Source organism: Myotis myotis, unplaced genomic scaffold (assembly GCF_014108235.1).
Source record: "Myotis myotis isolate mMyoMyo1 unplaced genomic scaffold, mMyoMyo1.p scaffold_m19_p_15, whole genome shotgun sequence".
Taxonomy (NCBI): Eukaryota; Metazoa; Chordata; class Mammalia; order Chiroptera; family Vespertilionidae; genus Myotis; species Myotis myotis.
This window is the reverse complement of record NW_023416319.1, coordinates 363,105-378,911: the sequence shown is the minus strand read 5'-3', so window position 1 is coordinate 378,911 and position 15,807 is coordinate 363,105. Positions and strand designations below refer to the sequence as shown.

Genomic DNA, 15,807 nt, shown 5'->3' with positions numbered 1-15,807 from the left:
ATCTGCTCGCTGTGTGTTGGGTGCAGCTCAGGATATTTGTCCCCACGTATCTCCTGGAAGAGAGACATCGAATCACACACTTTGCTTAAGTTGGCAGGAAACCAGTTTTTAAAAATGTCCTGAGTCTTAGATTTTTGAATCTCCACATTCAGCGACTCTGTTAGCAGCGACCAGGAGGGATTGTAACCCGCCCTTTGATCGATGGTCTTTACTTAGGATTCTCTTGTCCAACTGCCTAAGTCCTGACTGTTTTGTTTTTAATTTTAGCTCCAATCCAAGCCCTGGGAGCCTGGATTGGCTACTCGCTATATTCTTACAGCCCTGGGGTCCAAACACCCCAAACCACAAGTCTCATTACTATTTGACTGTGATTCCCACCCCGTGTGCCTCTGGGAAGGTCTCATGTTCTTACGCAAAAGCCAAAAATATGCCTGCCAGGGCCAGGGAAGGGAGCCCGAGCTAATGAATGAGACAGGGAAGCCTTCGCTGGGTTTCCTGATGTTATTTACGTCTTCGTTTGGAAAAGCAGAATAAAGAGCAGATAGGCTGCTCTGTACTGACCCAGAGCAGAGCGTGTTGTTTTATGGTAGCGGAGAGGCGGGGGAGCTGGCGTCCAGCCCTGCTCATGCACCGTGTGCCGAGTCTGTCTTCGTGGTCCTGACCTCAGTCTGCACATCTGTAAAATGGGCTTGTTGGATCAGATCCATTCTGGGCTCCTCCCAGCCCTGAACGGTGACTCAGCTCTGCCCCGGTTAGAGCCTGGCTAGAGCTATAGGCTCTTTCTTTCTCTCAGCCCACAGTCAGAGGGCCTTTCCTCTGTGGTCTGGGCTGAAGGCTGGAGTCACCAAGGACTTGAGTGGCTGGGGTCATTGGAGCTGGGGCTCTAGACACATTGAAAGGTGCTGCCTCTGCCCTCGGCCCCTGCTCTGCCCTGTCAGAGAGCACCCGGGGGCTCTGAGTGCTGACCTGTTGGTCTTGCTCCAGATCCCGTCTGAGAGAGGAGGGGTTATCCGTCCTCTCTCCCTGATCTGTCCCCAACGCCAAGTGCAGTGCTGGGCATCTATTACACACCAGCTGGATGCTTTCTGGATGGGTGGGTGGGGATGGATGGGTGGGGATGGGTGAAGGATGGATGGATGGGTGGGGATGGGTGGAGATGGGTGAAGGATGGATGGATGATGGGTGGGGATGGATGGGTGGGGATGGGTGAAGGATGGATGGATGATGGGTGGGGATGGGTGGGTGGGGATGGGTGAAGGATGGATGGATGATGGGTGGGGATGGGTGAAGGATGGATGGATGATGGGTGGGGACGGATGGGTGGGGATGGGTGAAGGCTGGATGGATGATGGGTAGGGATGGGTGAAGGATGGATGGATGATGGGTGGGGATGGATGGGTGGGGATGGATGGGTGGGGATGGGTGAAGGATGTATGGATGGATGATGGGTGGGATGGATGGGTGGGGATGGGTGAAGGATGGATGGATGATGGGTGGGGTTAGATGGGTGGGGATGGGTGGGGATGGATGGATGATGGGTGGGGATGGGTGAAGGATGGGTGGATGGATGGGTGAAGGATGGATGGGTGGATGGATGATGGGTGGGGGGATGGACGGGTGGGTAGACAGTGCTTCTTGCTTGTAGAGCTCGTTTGTGACATCTGGCAGAATCTGTGCATTTTAGTCTAAGATACTCGCCTTGTCCTAATAGTCTCTTATTCACTGTGAGTGGAACTTTCAAAGGACTCTGACTGTCTTTCTGTATTCTGTGGCTTTCCTCTTAAAAAACAGAACAGCTCCCCGGGAAGGACTGAGGGGAGGCGGCTGGGTGGGGGTTGGGGGGTGGGCGTGCCGGACCCCAAGCCTGAGATAGAGGTCCCGGGAGCTGGACCTGAGCCCGAGATGGGGGTCCCGGGAGCCCCTCGGAGAGCCGGGAACTGGCTGTGGGGCTTCCTGGCGGAGTCGATGCCGACTGTACACGTTTCCTAGTGAGGATCAGCTCCCAGCATCCTCCATCCCCGATGCGTCCCTCCATCCCTGAGGGAAACACCTCGTCCGTGCTCCGCGGGCCCTTCGTGCCACAGAGCTGTGCAGGCGCAGCGTTAAACAGCGTGGAGCCGGGAGGCCGGCTGCCGGTGGAGGTTTGGGCACGTCCTGCAGGGACGAGCGTGGGAGGCACGCGCATGCCGCCTGGGTCACCGAGAGGTCCAGATTGAGGTCCTTTTTTAAAATACAGTTTTATTGATGTCAGAGAGGAAGGGAGCGGGAGAGAGAGAAACATCCATGATGAGAATCATTGATCAGCTGCTTCCTGCACGCCCCCCACTGGGGATGGAGCCAGCATCCTGGGCACGTGCCCCGACCAGGAATTGAACCCTGACCTCCTGGTTCATAGGTCAACGCTCAACCACGGAGCCACGCTGAGGTCCTTGGTGTGTGTGTGTGTCACTGCGGCAGGGGGTGGGTCTCAGCCTCCGCTCCCTGGAGACCAGCCTGCCAGCCTGGGGACCAGCTCGCCCCCCACGGCTGTGTGCGGGGAAGGCATCAGCCAGGCGTGGCCCTGGCGCAGGCTGCTCTGGGGCCCCGTCACTTGGCGCAGCTCACCGGCCGCGTCTCCGTTCCAGGGGAGGCCAGCGCCTCCACCATGTGGGACAACAACGCCTGGACCTTCTTCTACGACAACAGCACGGACGGCGAGCCGCCCTTCCTGACCCAGGACTTCATCCACGCCTTCCAGCCGGACGCCAGGCTCATCGTCATGCTCAGGGACCCTGTGGAGAGGTGAGCGCTTTGCTGTTATAATTTTTAATTGTACGGATCTCAGAGAGGAACGGAGAGGGAGGGAGAGAGAGAGGCATCCATGATGAGAGAGAACCACTGATCGGCCGCCTCCTGCACACCCCTCGCTGGGGATCAAGCCTGCAACCCAGGCCTGTGCCCTGACCGGGAATCGAACCCTGACCTGGCTCATAGGTCGACGCTTGACCAGTGAGCCACGCCAGCCAGACGAGAGGTGAGCCGTTCAGATTTTCTGTCCGGGCGGGGGTGGGGAGGAGACGAGGCGGATTGAAAGAATAGTCTTTCTTCTTGTCACAAACTAGATTGTGCCTCTTGGAAAAAAATAAACAAGCTGGCCTTGCAATGTTAGCGGTATTTCTTACGTAAATATTATTCGGGACGATCTTTTGCGTCTAAACGGTTGTGATGGTTTCTTGGCCGCTCAGGCCTGGTCTGCCGCCCGCAGCCTGTGGCGGGTTTGGCTGGACTGTGGCTGCTCTGCCGGCACCGCCAGGAAGTGAGAAATGGCCCTGGAATCGGGGGGTTAACGCCTGGGGTCCCCGTCTCCGGGCCTGACCGAGGCCTGTCTGGTGGCTCTGGGTGTGCGGCTCTGGCTTTTCCGTGAGACCAGCGGGAAGGAGGAGGCCGGGCGGAGTGGCTGTGGCATAAAGAGCAGGCGCTGCCTGGCGTGGACGAGGCACAGCGGCACCTCCTGCGCCGACGGGGACGGGGCGAGGCCGGGCCAGAGCCGCCTGGACAGCTCCGGGGCCATTCCTCCCACTTGAGACCCAGTCTGCATGGGAGGTCCTCACGCTGCGCCCGCTTCTCCCCATGGAGCCCCATGGGCATGCTCTCCCCCACGGAGCCCCACGGCCACCTTCTCCCCCACAGAGCCCCACGGCCACCTTCTTCCCCATGGAGCCCCACGGCCTCGTTCTCCCCACGGAGCCCTACGGCCTTGTTCTCCCCACGGAGCCCCACGGCCACCTTCTTCCCCACGGAGCCCCACGGCCACGCTCTTCCCCACGGAGCCCCACGGCCACCTTCTTCCCCACGGAACTCCATGGCCACATCCAACCTGTAACGGGTCACCCGCCAGGCACTGAGGATGGTGGCCAGGCCTCTGTCTTGCACCGATTAGCGCGTCACAGGTTGAACTGAGCGTCCAGGCCCGAGCCCGGATGTGGGCTGTGACCTTGCTGGATTGGGTCTTTGTGGAGTCCTGCGTGATGAGGTCACACTGGATTCGCGGGGCCCAGGTCTGTGATGGGCGGCTTGGGAAGAGGAGAGGACGCAGCGCACAGGAAGGAAGGCCGGGGCCATGGAGTCGGGCGAGGGAGATGCAGCCACCAGCCGGCCGCCCGCAGCCCCAGGAGCTGGGAGGCGAGGCCCTGACTGTCGTGGAGCCCGCAGGGCACCCACCCGCCCACACCTGCTTCCCGCCCGGATCTCAGCCGGGAGAGGACCCGCTCCCGAGGGGTGAGGCACCGAGTGTGGTCGTCCGTGCTGTGGCCTCGGGCACCAGCTCGGCCCGGTCCCTCCGAGGACGGCACACGCCCCACCCCACGGCCTCGCCCACAGCAAGACAGGTCGTCCCGGAGGCTTTGGGAAGCACCTTGGGAACTGTGTGAAATCACCCATCGCCCCCCCTCGCCCCCCCTCTGCCCCGCGCTGCTGCCTACACTGTGGTGTCCCCAGCCTGCCCGCCCAGCGTGAATGCCCGCCCAGGGTGAATGCCCGCCCAGCGTGAATGCCCGCCCAGCGTGAATGCCCGCCCAGTGTGAAAGCCCGCCCAGGGTGAATGCCGGCCCAGCGTGAATGCCCGCCCAGCGTGAAAGCCCGCCCAGCGTGAAAGCCCGCCCAGCGTGAATGCCGGCCCAGGGTGAATGCCCGCCCAGCGTGAATGCCGGCCCAGGGTGAATGCCCGCCCAGCGTGAATGCCCGCCCAGCGTGAAAGCCCGCCCAGCGTGAAAGCCCGCCCAGCGTGAATGCCGGCCCAGTGTGAATGCCCGCCCAGCGTGAAAGCCCGCCCAGCGTGAAAGCCCGCCCAGTGTGAAAGCCCGCCCAGCGTGAAAGCCCGCCCAGGGTGAATGCCCGCCCAGCGTGAATGCCCGCCCAGCGTGAATGCCGGCCCAGTGTGAATGCCCGCCCAGCGTGAAAGCCCGCCCAGCGTGAATGCCCGCCCAGCGTGAAAGCCCGCCCAGCGTGAAAGCCCGCCCAGGGTGAATGCTGGCCCAGGGTGAATGCCCGCCCAGCGTGAATGCCCGCCCAGCGTGAAAGCCCGCCCAGGGTGAATGCCCGCCCAGTGTGAATGCCCGCCCAGCGGGTGAGGGCAGCGTGTGAATGAGCCTCACACGGCGGCGTTTCGGATGCTTCACATCGATGCCCCTGGGGGGACACGCCACACAGTCCTGCCCCGGGCGCTCCTCTGCGTCTGCCCCTCATGGGGTGCTCAGAGGGGCCCGCTGCTGGGAGGCCTGGTCAGGGGGAGTGGACAATGCTCCTGTGTCCGCCCCACGGTCCCCCTGGCGGACCAGTTCTCTCTGTGTCTGTCCGTCTGTGCGGCCTCCAGCCTCAGGACCCCCCCACCGCGGCCTCGGAACAACCCGTCCCGCCTGCCGCACCCACACTCGGGTGGGCTGGTCCCGTGGCCGAAAGCAGTTGACACAGACCAGGGGCCCTCAGGGGCAGGAGAGCTGACGGTCAGCCCTGACGGAGGGCCTGGGACTAATGACCGCCCCCCCCGCCCATGGGGGTGTTGTCACAGCTGCGCTGCCTCCTCCAGCCGCCCCTCCCCCGCGGCAGGTCATGCGGTTGGCACACCTCCCAGGAGTGAGCTGCTCACTTCCTGCCGCAGCTCCTGGTTCCTCATTCGGAGGAAGGCAGGGGTCAGGGGTGAGACTGCGGCCTCTGTCGCTGCCTGGGCACAGAGGTTCCCGGGTGCCAGCCCGGGTCCAGGCCCTGGGAAGCCGGAGCCCACACTGGGGGGGTGGGGGGGGACACGCAGGCACGGCTGTGGTCACTGGGGCCTGTGGATCAGCCAGAGCAGAGAGGGGTGAGGCGTGGCCGTGAGAGACGAGGAGCTCCCAGTGGGGTCCTCAAAGGCAGCTCCGGAGGAGCTGAGGCCAGAGGGCTTTGAAGGATGAGTAGGAGTTTGCCAGGTGAGCAGGGAAGGAAGGTGAGCTAGGGGACGAAGCGTCCTGAGCAGGAGAGCGGACAGGACAGAGGTAGGGGCTGTTCTGTTTTGGGGAGCGGAGCCCACTTCCCCGAGCGCCCCCTCTTCCTGCGGTTCCTACTCTGCCTCGGAGGGCCCAGCGCCATGAAGGCGAGCCTTTGAGCGAGGAGGGCAGTGCTGCCCGGGGTCAGCCATCTGGGTCCCCAGCCCCAGCTCTGGCTTCCTTAGCAAGAGTCATGGTGCCCTGGCCGGTTGCTCAGTGGTTAGAGCTGCAGCCCCCACACTGAGGGTCGTGAGTTCGATTCCCAGTCAAGGGCATGGACCTGGGTAGCAGGTCCGATCCCCTCCCCCAGTCGGGGCGTGTGGGAGAGGCACCCAATTGGTGTGTCTCTGTCACATCGATGTTTCTCCCTCTTTCTCCCTCTCTCCCTCGCTCTCTCCCTCTCTCCCCTCCCACTCTCTCTCACTCTATTCCTCTCCCTCCCCCCTCTCTCTTCCTCTCTCCCTCTCCCCCCTCCCTCCCACTCTCTAAAAGTCAGTGGGAAAATACCCTCACTCCTGGGTGAGGATCAAGAGAAAAGGAGGGTCCCGCACAGGGAGGCTGTCCAGGCGGACGCCACGCTCTCACCTTCCTTCTTAAAGAGCAAGTGCTCTGTGTACGTGGGAACTGAGAGCGAAGGCTGCTGCCTCCTGGTCCTACACCCACTCGAAGTCCTTCACCAGTTAAAACGGCACCGAGCCCCGCCCCCACGCGGGGCCGTGCGTGGTGCTGCGCGCACACTCGGTGGTGAACGATGGAGCGTCTGGCGCCTGCCCTCCTGGAGCCGGCACGTGATCAGAGAAGGAGGCCTGGACCCCAATGTGCCACGGGTGTGCTGTGCCCAGGAGCGGGGAGGGTGCGTGGCTGCCTCCGGCGACGGGGAGCTCACGGGTGTGGGGCTGCCCGCTGCATCAGTCGCCTACAGCTGCGTAACAAACCACAGTGGCTGAGGGTCAGACCTGGCCCAGCCGCCCGGGCATCCACGTCCGCCTCTCCTCGCTGTCGGGGTGTCACCGGGGGGGTCTCATCGGCAGCTGGGTGGGGAGGACCCGCATCTGCCCGTGGTGGCGGAGAATGCAGGTCTCCAGGGCCAGGGGCAGAGGCGGCCTCCGCGTCCTGTCCCAGGGCCTCGCCCCCACCTCTGCACGTCGCCTGCCCCCTGGTCAGAGGCCTCCATCCCCGTGACCGGATCTCAGAGCGACAGCCATCGCCTTGGCCACGCTCTGTTGCTTAGACGCAAGTCACGAGGCCCAGGCCACACTCCAGGGGCGGGGAAGGCAGGGCGTGGAGACCAGGAAGCGGGCTCCGGGGGCCCATCCTCAGAGCCTGTTACCTGCCGCACCTGCTCGGCCGGTCCTCGCGGAGCCGGGCTTTGCAGCCAGGGGACACGGAGGCCGGTGGGACGGGCAGGCCTCCCGCCCACGGGGAGTGCGTGCTCCGTGTGGGTTATGACGGCAGCAGCTGTTTCATTGCTTTTTAAACATTTACACGCGATGTCACAGTGGGAATGTCTTCTTAGAAGCCGCGCCTCCTGGCCTCTCTGAGGGGCTGGCCCCCTCCCACCCAGCCAGAGGGGATGATCAGGCTGGGGTGCAGGCCACACTGGAAGGACATCGCCTCCTTGGTTCCATCACCTCCTTGGGCCCTGGCCGTGAGCCAGGCCGGTCCTTCCGTGACCTTGCGCTTCTGCAGGGAGATGCCCGGTGCTGGCTGCCAGGGAGTGGGGCCAAATCGTTCATTTCCTCTTACTAATTGGCTTGGTGATAAGGGGAGGGGGGGAGTTTATTTCTACATTTAGATTCACATGTGGCCCTTATTTCTATAATTGGTTGAAGGGAGAGGGTTTGAAAATGTTGGAACTGAGAGTGAAACCAAAAAGAAGTAAATTAGGTCCGCAGGACGGGGTGGCTCTTCGGCCAGAAGTTCTCGTCCATCTCTGCGTGAGAAATCAGGAGGGAAGACGCAGGCGGTGCGTCCCTGGGCTGAATGGCCGGTGAGTGAAAGAGTAGCCGCCGCCGACCAGCAGTTCATCCGATGCCTCCGGGGAAGGGCCTGTTCCTGTTCTTTCCGACGCCCCTCACCTCTGCCTCTGAGACGCTGACGGGTTTGCCCCTAATTCGGCGGCAGTTCCCGCCGGGAGCCGAGACCCGTGACCCGCGGCTGGCGGTGCCGGCCTCTGACCTAGGTCACCGGTGGGCACGGGGAGGGGTGTCCTGCCCTGTCTGCGAGGAGGTTGCCGGCTCCGGGTTCTCGTTCTAATTCTGCGCGTAGACTTCGCTGCTCACAGACCCCCCCCCCCCCCCCGGGGGGTTCGCACGGCACGTTTCATGGCGACAGGTTGGCGGGGAAGGAGCGCGGGACTTGGTTTTGACCCCAACGCCTTGGGCCTCTGGACCTGGGCCGCGGCGTTCCTCATCGGCTTATGTAACCGGCGCTGAGCCCTGGGCCTGGTTAAACAATCATCGGTTTACAAGGACGACTCGGAATGAGAGGAATGAGGCTGACCGACGGGCCTTCGCTCCCTGCAGCCCGGACAGCGAGGATGGGCGGGAGTCCCAGGCCCAGGCTCTCGCTCCGTGCTCAGCGGGTGGCGGGTGGCGGGTGGGGGTGGCGAGCAGAGTGGACCAGGATCCCACAACAGCGACACGGCCTTTGGGGGACAGGAGGCTGCACCTGACCCCCAGCTCTGCCGCTCACCGGCTGTGGGGCCTCAGGCGAGTTGCTTCACCTCTCGGTGAAATGGGGGGAGATGTCCTACCGCGAGGGCGTGAGCACTCCATGACGGGAGCCACATAATGACGGGCGATGGCGATTGGTCCCTGTGGTCGCACATACCAACAGCCAGCGGCCTGAGACGCTGGGCGCACCGCGACAGGGCAGGCAGTTCGCACACTGGACAGTGAGGTCCTCCCCCGCCCTCCTGGAGCCCGTCTGGTTGGGTGGGGACAACCCTCAGTGACGAGGCCGTGCTGACAGGGCACCTGCTCCGGCCTGGCTGCCAGCTGCGCCCTTTCCAGGCCTCGCCTCCCGTGAGCTCTCAGCCAGGGGAGAGGGGAGAGGTGATGTGCTCACAGGGGTGGCGAGCGGGCTCTGTGGGGTGAAGGCAATGACCCACAGTCACCTGTCAGTGAGGGGCCAGGCGGGGATTTGATCCCACGTTGGTCCAGCCGGGAAGCCAAGGTTTTCACGGCTGCCGCTGGCTGGGTCCCCGGAGGCAGACCTGAGGCCACGTGTGTGCAGGAGGGCGATAGGGTGCATGTGGGACAACCCCCGAGGGCCTGGCCTGGAGGGGAGACACGGGCTCAGGCTGCCCCTGCTGTCACGTGGTCCATGGACCTGCCTCTGGGCAGGTAGTGAGAGCCACACCCTCAGGTCCTAAGGTGAGGCAGCGTGGCCGTGGGTGTCTGTGCAGGTGATGCAGTGTGACCGTGGGTGTCTGTGCAGGTGAGACAGCGTGGCCGTGGGTGTCTGTGCAGGTGAGGCAGTGTGACCGTGGGTGTCTGTCTAGCTTCTACCTGGAGGGCCTTCCAGCTCACTGTGGCTGTTGCTCTGTCCCCATGGGGAGAGACTTGGTCCTTCCAGAAGCAGCAGGTCAGGGAGCCCCCCCCCCGCCCGCCAGTGCACACATGCAACCCCACTGCCCCCCAGGAGTGCGGGGTCCTGGGACCCGCCGGGCTCGGGAATGGAGCTGAGGAGCGCTGCCCAGGAGAGGCCGTGGTCACACCCCTCAGCCGCCCCAGCCGCCTCTAAAATAACCACAGCACAGAAGGCCGGAATGTGTTGGGCTTATATTTGGAATCGCTGTTGGAAACAGGCCCGGCCAAATGTAACCCCATCTGTTTGGGATGGTTTAAGAGCAAGAGAATGAGGCGGCTTTGCAGGAGGGGGCTTGCACCCCACACTCGGGGCTGCCTGGGTGTCGGGTCCCGGGCCCTCGCTCTGCCCGGGACCTCGTCCCCTGCAGCCTTGGGCTCCTACTGCCTGGCCGCTGACGCCATGCGGGACTGCCCAGCCAAGACATCTGCCCTTGAATCAAGCCTGCCTTTTTTCCTGAACCTTCCATGGACTGGTCAGTCCTTTAGGAACCTGGGCGGATCTCTCAGCCCAGGGCAGCTTTCCTGCCTCGGAAGCAGGTGCCTTCCTGCCGGCTCCCTTCTCTGGCTGCAGCAGCTCAGCCAAGGGTCCCTAGGGGTCCTGGCCTGCCGGGGTGGAGCCGAGGGACACCCTCCCGCATTCTCAGTGCCTTACCTCTATTAATGCATCCCCAGGTTGCATCGTGTGCCTGCAGCTCTGTGATGATTTGTTATGAGTTTATGTCGACTAAACGTCTCCTTTGTTTTCCCTACTTCATCCTGTAGAGTTGATTTTAAAGACGAAAATGACGTTCAGGGTCTCCTTACGTCGGGTCTTTTTATGGGTGTGCCTGCTCCAGTCTGTGAGGCCCATTTGGATACTTCTTCTTTTTAATGTGTTTTTTTTTTTTTTAAATTGATGTCAGAGAGGAAGGGCGAGGGAGAGAGAGAGAGAAACCTCCATGATGAGAGAGAATCATGGACCGGCTGCCTCCTGCACGCCCCACACTGGGGATCAAGCCCACAACCTGGGCCTGTGCCCTGACTGGGAATCGAACCCTGACCTCCTGGTTCATGGATTGACACTCAGCACTGGCTGGGCTGGGTACTTGATCTCGATACGTTTGCTGTCCTCAATGTTTTCTGAGTCGTTTTAACCCAGCAAGTGGCTTTCCCTCCTGCAAGGTGGTCACCTGACTGTTTCCCTGGAGGTAGTTGTGGGGAAGTCCTGGCACCGCTTACTGCAGGCATTCCTATGCAGCGTCCACCTACTTCTCGTGGGGGGGGGGGGGAGGAGGGGGCGAGGGAGGGGTGAGGGGGCGGACGGGCGTGGGGACCCTGACATGCTCCCTGAAAGCAGGAGCCCGCCCTTCCCCTTTTCCCTCCTCGGGTGGAGGGAGGTGCAGCCCTGGGGGGTGGGGAGAGGGGACACACAAAGGGAAGTAGGACTCAGCCCGCATAGCTTAGTGGCTGAGCATCAACCTATGAACCAGAGGGTCAGGTTTCAATTCCTGGTCAGGGCTCAGGCCCAGGTTGCAGGCTTGATCCCCAGTGGGGGGTTGTAAGAGGCAGCCGATCCATGATTCTCTCTCATCATTGACATTTCTATCTCTCTCCCTCTCCCTTTCTCTCTGACATCAATAAAAACATATTTCTTTAAAAAGGGGAGTAGGCAAATGGCTCACCGGCAGGAACAAAGAGAAACGGTCGAGCTTTAAGGAATGAAACTCCACACGGTCATTGCACGCTGGTTTCACGGTCACCCAGAGGGCGACCCCCTGCTCTGGGGGGTGACACGCTGTCGACTTTGCTTCCAGGCTGTACTCGGACTACCTGTACTTCGCCAGCTCCAACAAGTCCGCGGAGGACTTCCACGAGAAGGTGACGGAGGCGCTGCAGCTGTTCGAGAGCTGCCTGCTGGACTACTCGCTGCGCGCCTGCGTCTACAACAACAGCCTCAACAACGCCATGCCGGTGCGTGCGACCCAGCCCGGCCCAGGGCCCTGCTGCTGCTGCTGCAGGCGGTGTCGGGGGGTTTCAGCATACACACGGGCGGGGGGCAGGGTTTGTGTGTGTGTTTTTAATTGATTTCAGAGGGGAAGGGAGAGGGAGAGATGGATACCGCTTTTCCAGGCTGCTGTAAGGCTTAGAGTGGTAGTTCATCCATTGGCTGGGGCCGTCACGTAGACTGATGAAAGGCCGATTCGTGCGAGAAAATGAAACAAGTTGGTGGACACGTTTGTTGCACACCCACATGGGAGCGCCCAGTGGCGAGTAACTCAAAGAGGTGGTTATAACTCTGGCTTATAAAGCCTCTTAACAAAAGAGCAGTGCATTGGCCACAGGACAGAGCAAGCTGGGTGTGCCTGTCGTCTGTCGTTATTTTATTTTGAATTTTTATTTACTGATTTGAGAGAGAGAGAGAAACATCGATTTGTTGTTCCACTTTTTAATGCATTCATTAGGTGCTTCTTGTATGCACCCTGACCGGGGATCGAACCTGCACCCTTGGTGTACGGGGATGACCCTCTAATCACTGGGCTGCCTGCCCGGCCAGGGCTGGCCTGTCTTTAATGCCCCCTGGAGGCAGGTTGCCCGCAGCCACTTCCTCCCACGGCGAGGCCAGGGCGTGCCCTCCCTCCAGCTTCCAGCTTCCCCGTTGGCCCTGCAGCTGTGAAGGAAAACATGCGGAGGCTGGGGGACAAGGTCACAGGGACAAGGTCACGGGCGTGGTCGCCAGGCTCAGCGTTTGTGCAGCTGGTTTTTCAGATCAAACGTTTTGAAATTCCCCGTCCCTGGGAGGGGACGGGATTCGGGCTCGTTCATTACCGGACCGGCACCTTCCTGGTTCCTCCAGGGCACCCCCTTGCTCAGTCCTCCAGGGGCCCTGAGACCCAGCCTGCTGTACGGGGAGGCACAGAGGCTCCCGAGGGTCCCGGGCACCCCAGCCGTGTGGCTGGTCCCGGGCAGGCTCAGGCTGCAGCCCAGGCCCACGGCTTTGGACCTCAGGGGCTCCCACCTTCCCTGGGGCTCCTGAGGGCAGAGACCCGAGTCAGCAGGAGGCAGCCGCTTCTTATTGTTTTAAATGTGTTTTTGTTGATTTTAGAGAGAGGGGAAAGGAGAGGGAGAGAGAGATACTGAGCAGTTGCCTCCCATGCGCACCCCAACCAGAGCTGGAACCCGCACCCTGCGTGTGCCCCGACCAGGGCGTGGCCGTGCCGTGGAGCCGCCACAGGGTCCTCACGAGGATGAAGCGCCCCTCTAAGTGGGAGTCTTGCAAGAATGTGTGGTGTGCCCGGCGGGTGTGACTCCATGGTTGAGCGTCGACCTATGAGTCAGGTCACGGGTTCGATTTCTGGTCGGAGCACAGGCCTGGGTTGTGGGCTCGATCCCCACTAGAGGGCGTGCAGGAGGCAGCTGATCTGAAATAACAATATATCTAAAAAAAAGAAAAAGAATATACTATATACATCTAGAAAAACGAACGCGCGGCATTTAAACCCAGCGTCCGAGGTCGCTTGCGCGCCAGGCCCTCTTGGGGCTTGGCCCCCGAGGTCGCACCCTCCCCCCCCCCCCCCCCCCCGGGTGGTGCCGGCTGGGAGCTGCCCTGGAACAGGCCTTCCTCCCGCCCAGGTGCGCCTGCAGGTGGGGCTGTACGCCGTGTACCTCCTGGACTGGCTCGCCGTCTTCCACAGAGAGCAGCTCCTCGTCCTGCGCCTGGAGGACCACGCGTCCGATGTCAAGTCCACCATGCGGAGGGTCTTCCAGTTCCTCAGCCTCGGTACGGAGGTCAAAGGTCGCTGGAGCCAGGCAGGGATGGGCAGGGATGGGCAGGGCTGGGCTGAGCTGGGCGGCCATTCGGCACCAGCTGTGGGTGGTGTGGGGAGAGGTCCCGGGGAGGGACGGGGCGTCCCCTGGAGGGAGAGAGCTGCGCCCTGTTCCTGGTGGAATGGCGGGAGTGTGGGTGTCCCAGCAGGTGCACGGGTGGGTGACGGGGGTCCCGCTGCTGAAGGGCGCGGGGAAGGCCCCTGTCTCAGCAGGAAGCGGGAGGCGGGGGGAGGCCTGCCCCGCCTGGCGCCCCTGCTGCCCCTCAGCCTCTGTTCCCGCGCTCCAGGGCCGCTGAGCGAGAAGCAGGAGGCCCTGATGACCAGGAGCCCCGCCTCCAACGCCCGGCGCCCCGAGGACCGCAGCCTGGGGCCCATGTGGCCGCTCACCCAGCGGCTCCTGCGGGACTTCTACGGGCCCTTCAACGCCCGGCTGGCCCAGGTCCTCGCCGACGAGGCGTTCGCCTGGAGGAAGACGTGAGGCCGGGGCGCCCGGGTGCAGGCTCAGCGTCACGGTGATTGCAGACATCTCCCTCCGCGGGCCGTGGGCTCAGCGTGAGCAACCCCGACGTCCGAGGCTCCTGCTCCCGGGCACGGGTCCGCCGGGACCTTCCGGAGGCCTTTGCGAGGTCACAGCCCCGCCATCGGCCCCTCACGAGGCCCCAGCTCAGTTCACAGGCGACAAGACACCCCGTCCTGATTCAGAAACTCGGGGGTGAGCCCACGGGCCGAGCGTGGGGCGCTGGGATCCCCAGGAGAACCTGCGGGGCCACCGCAGCCTGCTGTGCCCGTGGACGGGCTAAAGGCCTCGTTGTTTCTCAGAGGCGATGGGGAAGGATTGAGGGGAGCCCTGAGCCCACTGCGCACCTGCCCGGGGGACCCAGCGAGGCTTCACACTCACTCGAGTGCTGTCGGAGGCTCCCTGTGGCCCAGACCAGGGCTCTCTGAGGTCCTGACGCCAAGGCGAGTGCGTCAGCAACCCCATCCCCACCGAAAGTCAACACCTCCACACCCCCGTCACTCCGCGTGCGGACGAGCTCAGCCTCCAGCCCGGCGCCCCGTCTTCCTGCCGTGGGGGCGCAGCCCGTGGAAGGCGAGCAGGGGCTCAGAGACCTGCGGCCTGGCTGTTCCTGACCGGAGGGTCTGTGTGTCCTGACCTGGCTTCCAGGGACAGTCCCCGCCCCTCTCGCAGCCGGCAGGGCGCAGAGCAGCAGCCGCGGGAGGTCTGGCCCCAGGACGGCAGTGTGTGAGTGTGTATTTATTTGCAGCACACGTGTGCGCGCGCGTGTGTGCGTGTGTGCACAGGTGCATGTTATGAGTGGGTTCCCTCCGGTTCTGTGGCTGACGTGGCTCCCGGCTCCCCACTCTGGACACAGCGCTCCTTGGACTCGGGTCTCTGCCCGCGAACTTTCCACGTTCACTGGGATTTGCTCCCAGCGCAGCCGCCACCACGGCCTTCTCACGCCTCCTCTGCACGTGACCGCGTGCAGCCCACCTGCTTCTCACAGAAGCACCCGGCGGTGTTGTTCCCGATGCCGCCGGCTTATTGTACAGATCGTTTTCTAGGCCAGCCGTCCGTCCGTCCGGGCCCGCGGTGCCCGCAGACGCGGTGTCTGCAGGGCCTCCCCGAGGGCACTGCCTGTGCTCTGCTGCGAGGCCTGTTGGTGCCGTTCTGCGTGGTGGCCCTGGAGCCCTCCCCCAAACCAAAGTGGAACGGGGCGTGCCCCCGCCTGTGCCCTGCAGAGCCGCATGCAGGCCCCGCGCCCCGTCCTCGCTGCGCCCCCTGAGCTGCCGAGGGAACCACGTGATGCTGTACTTTCTGCCGAATTAAACGTGGGCCCGACGGGGACGGAGCGCAGGCGCTTCCTTGCTGTGCTGAGCCCTCGGGGTCCTCTGGGGTTCGCTGTGTGTGACTGAGTCGCTGGGGAGGTCAGAGGTCAGCCTCCCCTCCTGCTCCCTAGGGCGACTGCGGAGGGAGGCAGGATCCCAGCGAAGGGTCCGGTGTGACCGGGGCTCTGCGGGCCTGTGGGGGTGAGCCGAGGGTGAGGCCCTGCCCCGACCCCAGACGGGCCCAGTGCTGGGCTCAGACGTCTGGGTTCAAAGGTTGAATGGCCACAGGCCCTGCCACTCCCCACAGGCTGCTCCCCGTCCCCGCCACCTGCCTGGCTCAGGGGCTGCGAGTCGGAGACGCCTGTGTCCCTGTGGACACTCATGTCCTGGGGTTTGTCTCAAGTGTGGGGTTTGGAAGGCCAGGCCATCGGGGGGCGGCGGGGACTCTGGTTGGTCCCCCAGTTCTGGGGAGACCACATTGGGAGAGCCTCTCTCGCCAGCGCTGCCCCCACGGGGTGTGTTGGGGGGAGGGGGGCTGGTGAGTCCAGACCTGGAAGTGAGGGGACCCATCTCTTGACAACAGAGGCA

General features: G+C 63.1%; 1 protein-coding gene across 3 annotated transcripts in view; it reads left to right on the top strand.

Annotated features, from left to right (window-relative positions):
* CHST15 (carbohydrate sulfotransferase 15) overlaps nt 1-15,289 on the top strand; it is a 44,821-nt gene extending 29,532 nt beyond the window's left edge. For 2 of the 3 annotated variants that reach the window (XM_036335601.1, XM_036335602.1), the window contains exons 5-8: nt 2,625-2,781; nt 11,383-11,539; nt 13,199-13,346; nt 13,680-15,289. In XM_036335601.1, coding sequence (XP_036191494.1) covers nt 2,625-2,781; nt 11,383-11,539; nt 13,199-13,346; nt 13,680-13,870 — 653 coding nt within the window. In that variant the 3' untranslated portion in view covers nt 13,871-15,289. Of the gene's footprint in view, nt 1-2,624; nt 2,782-3,669; nt 3,878-11,382; nt 11,540-13,198; nt 13,347-13,679 lie in introns of those variants that run through there. The other variant, XM_036335603.1, reaches the window with a different exon arrangement.
* Nucleotides 15,290-15,807: the final 518 nt, after the last annotated feature.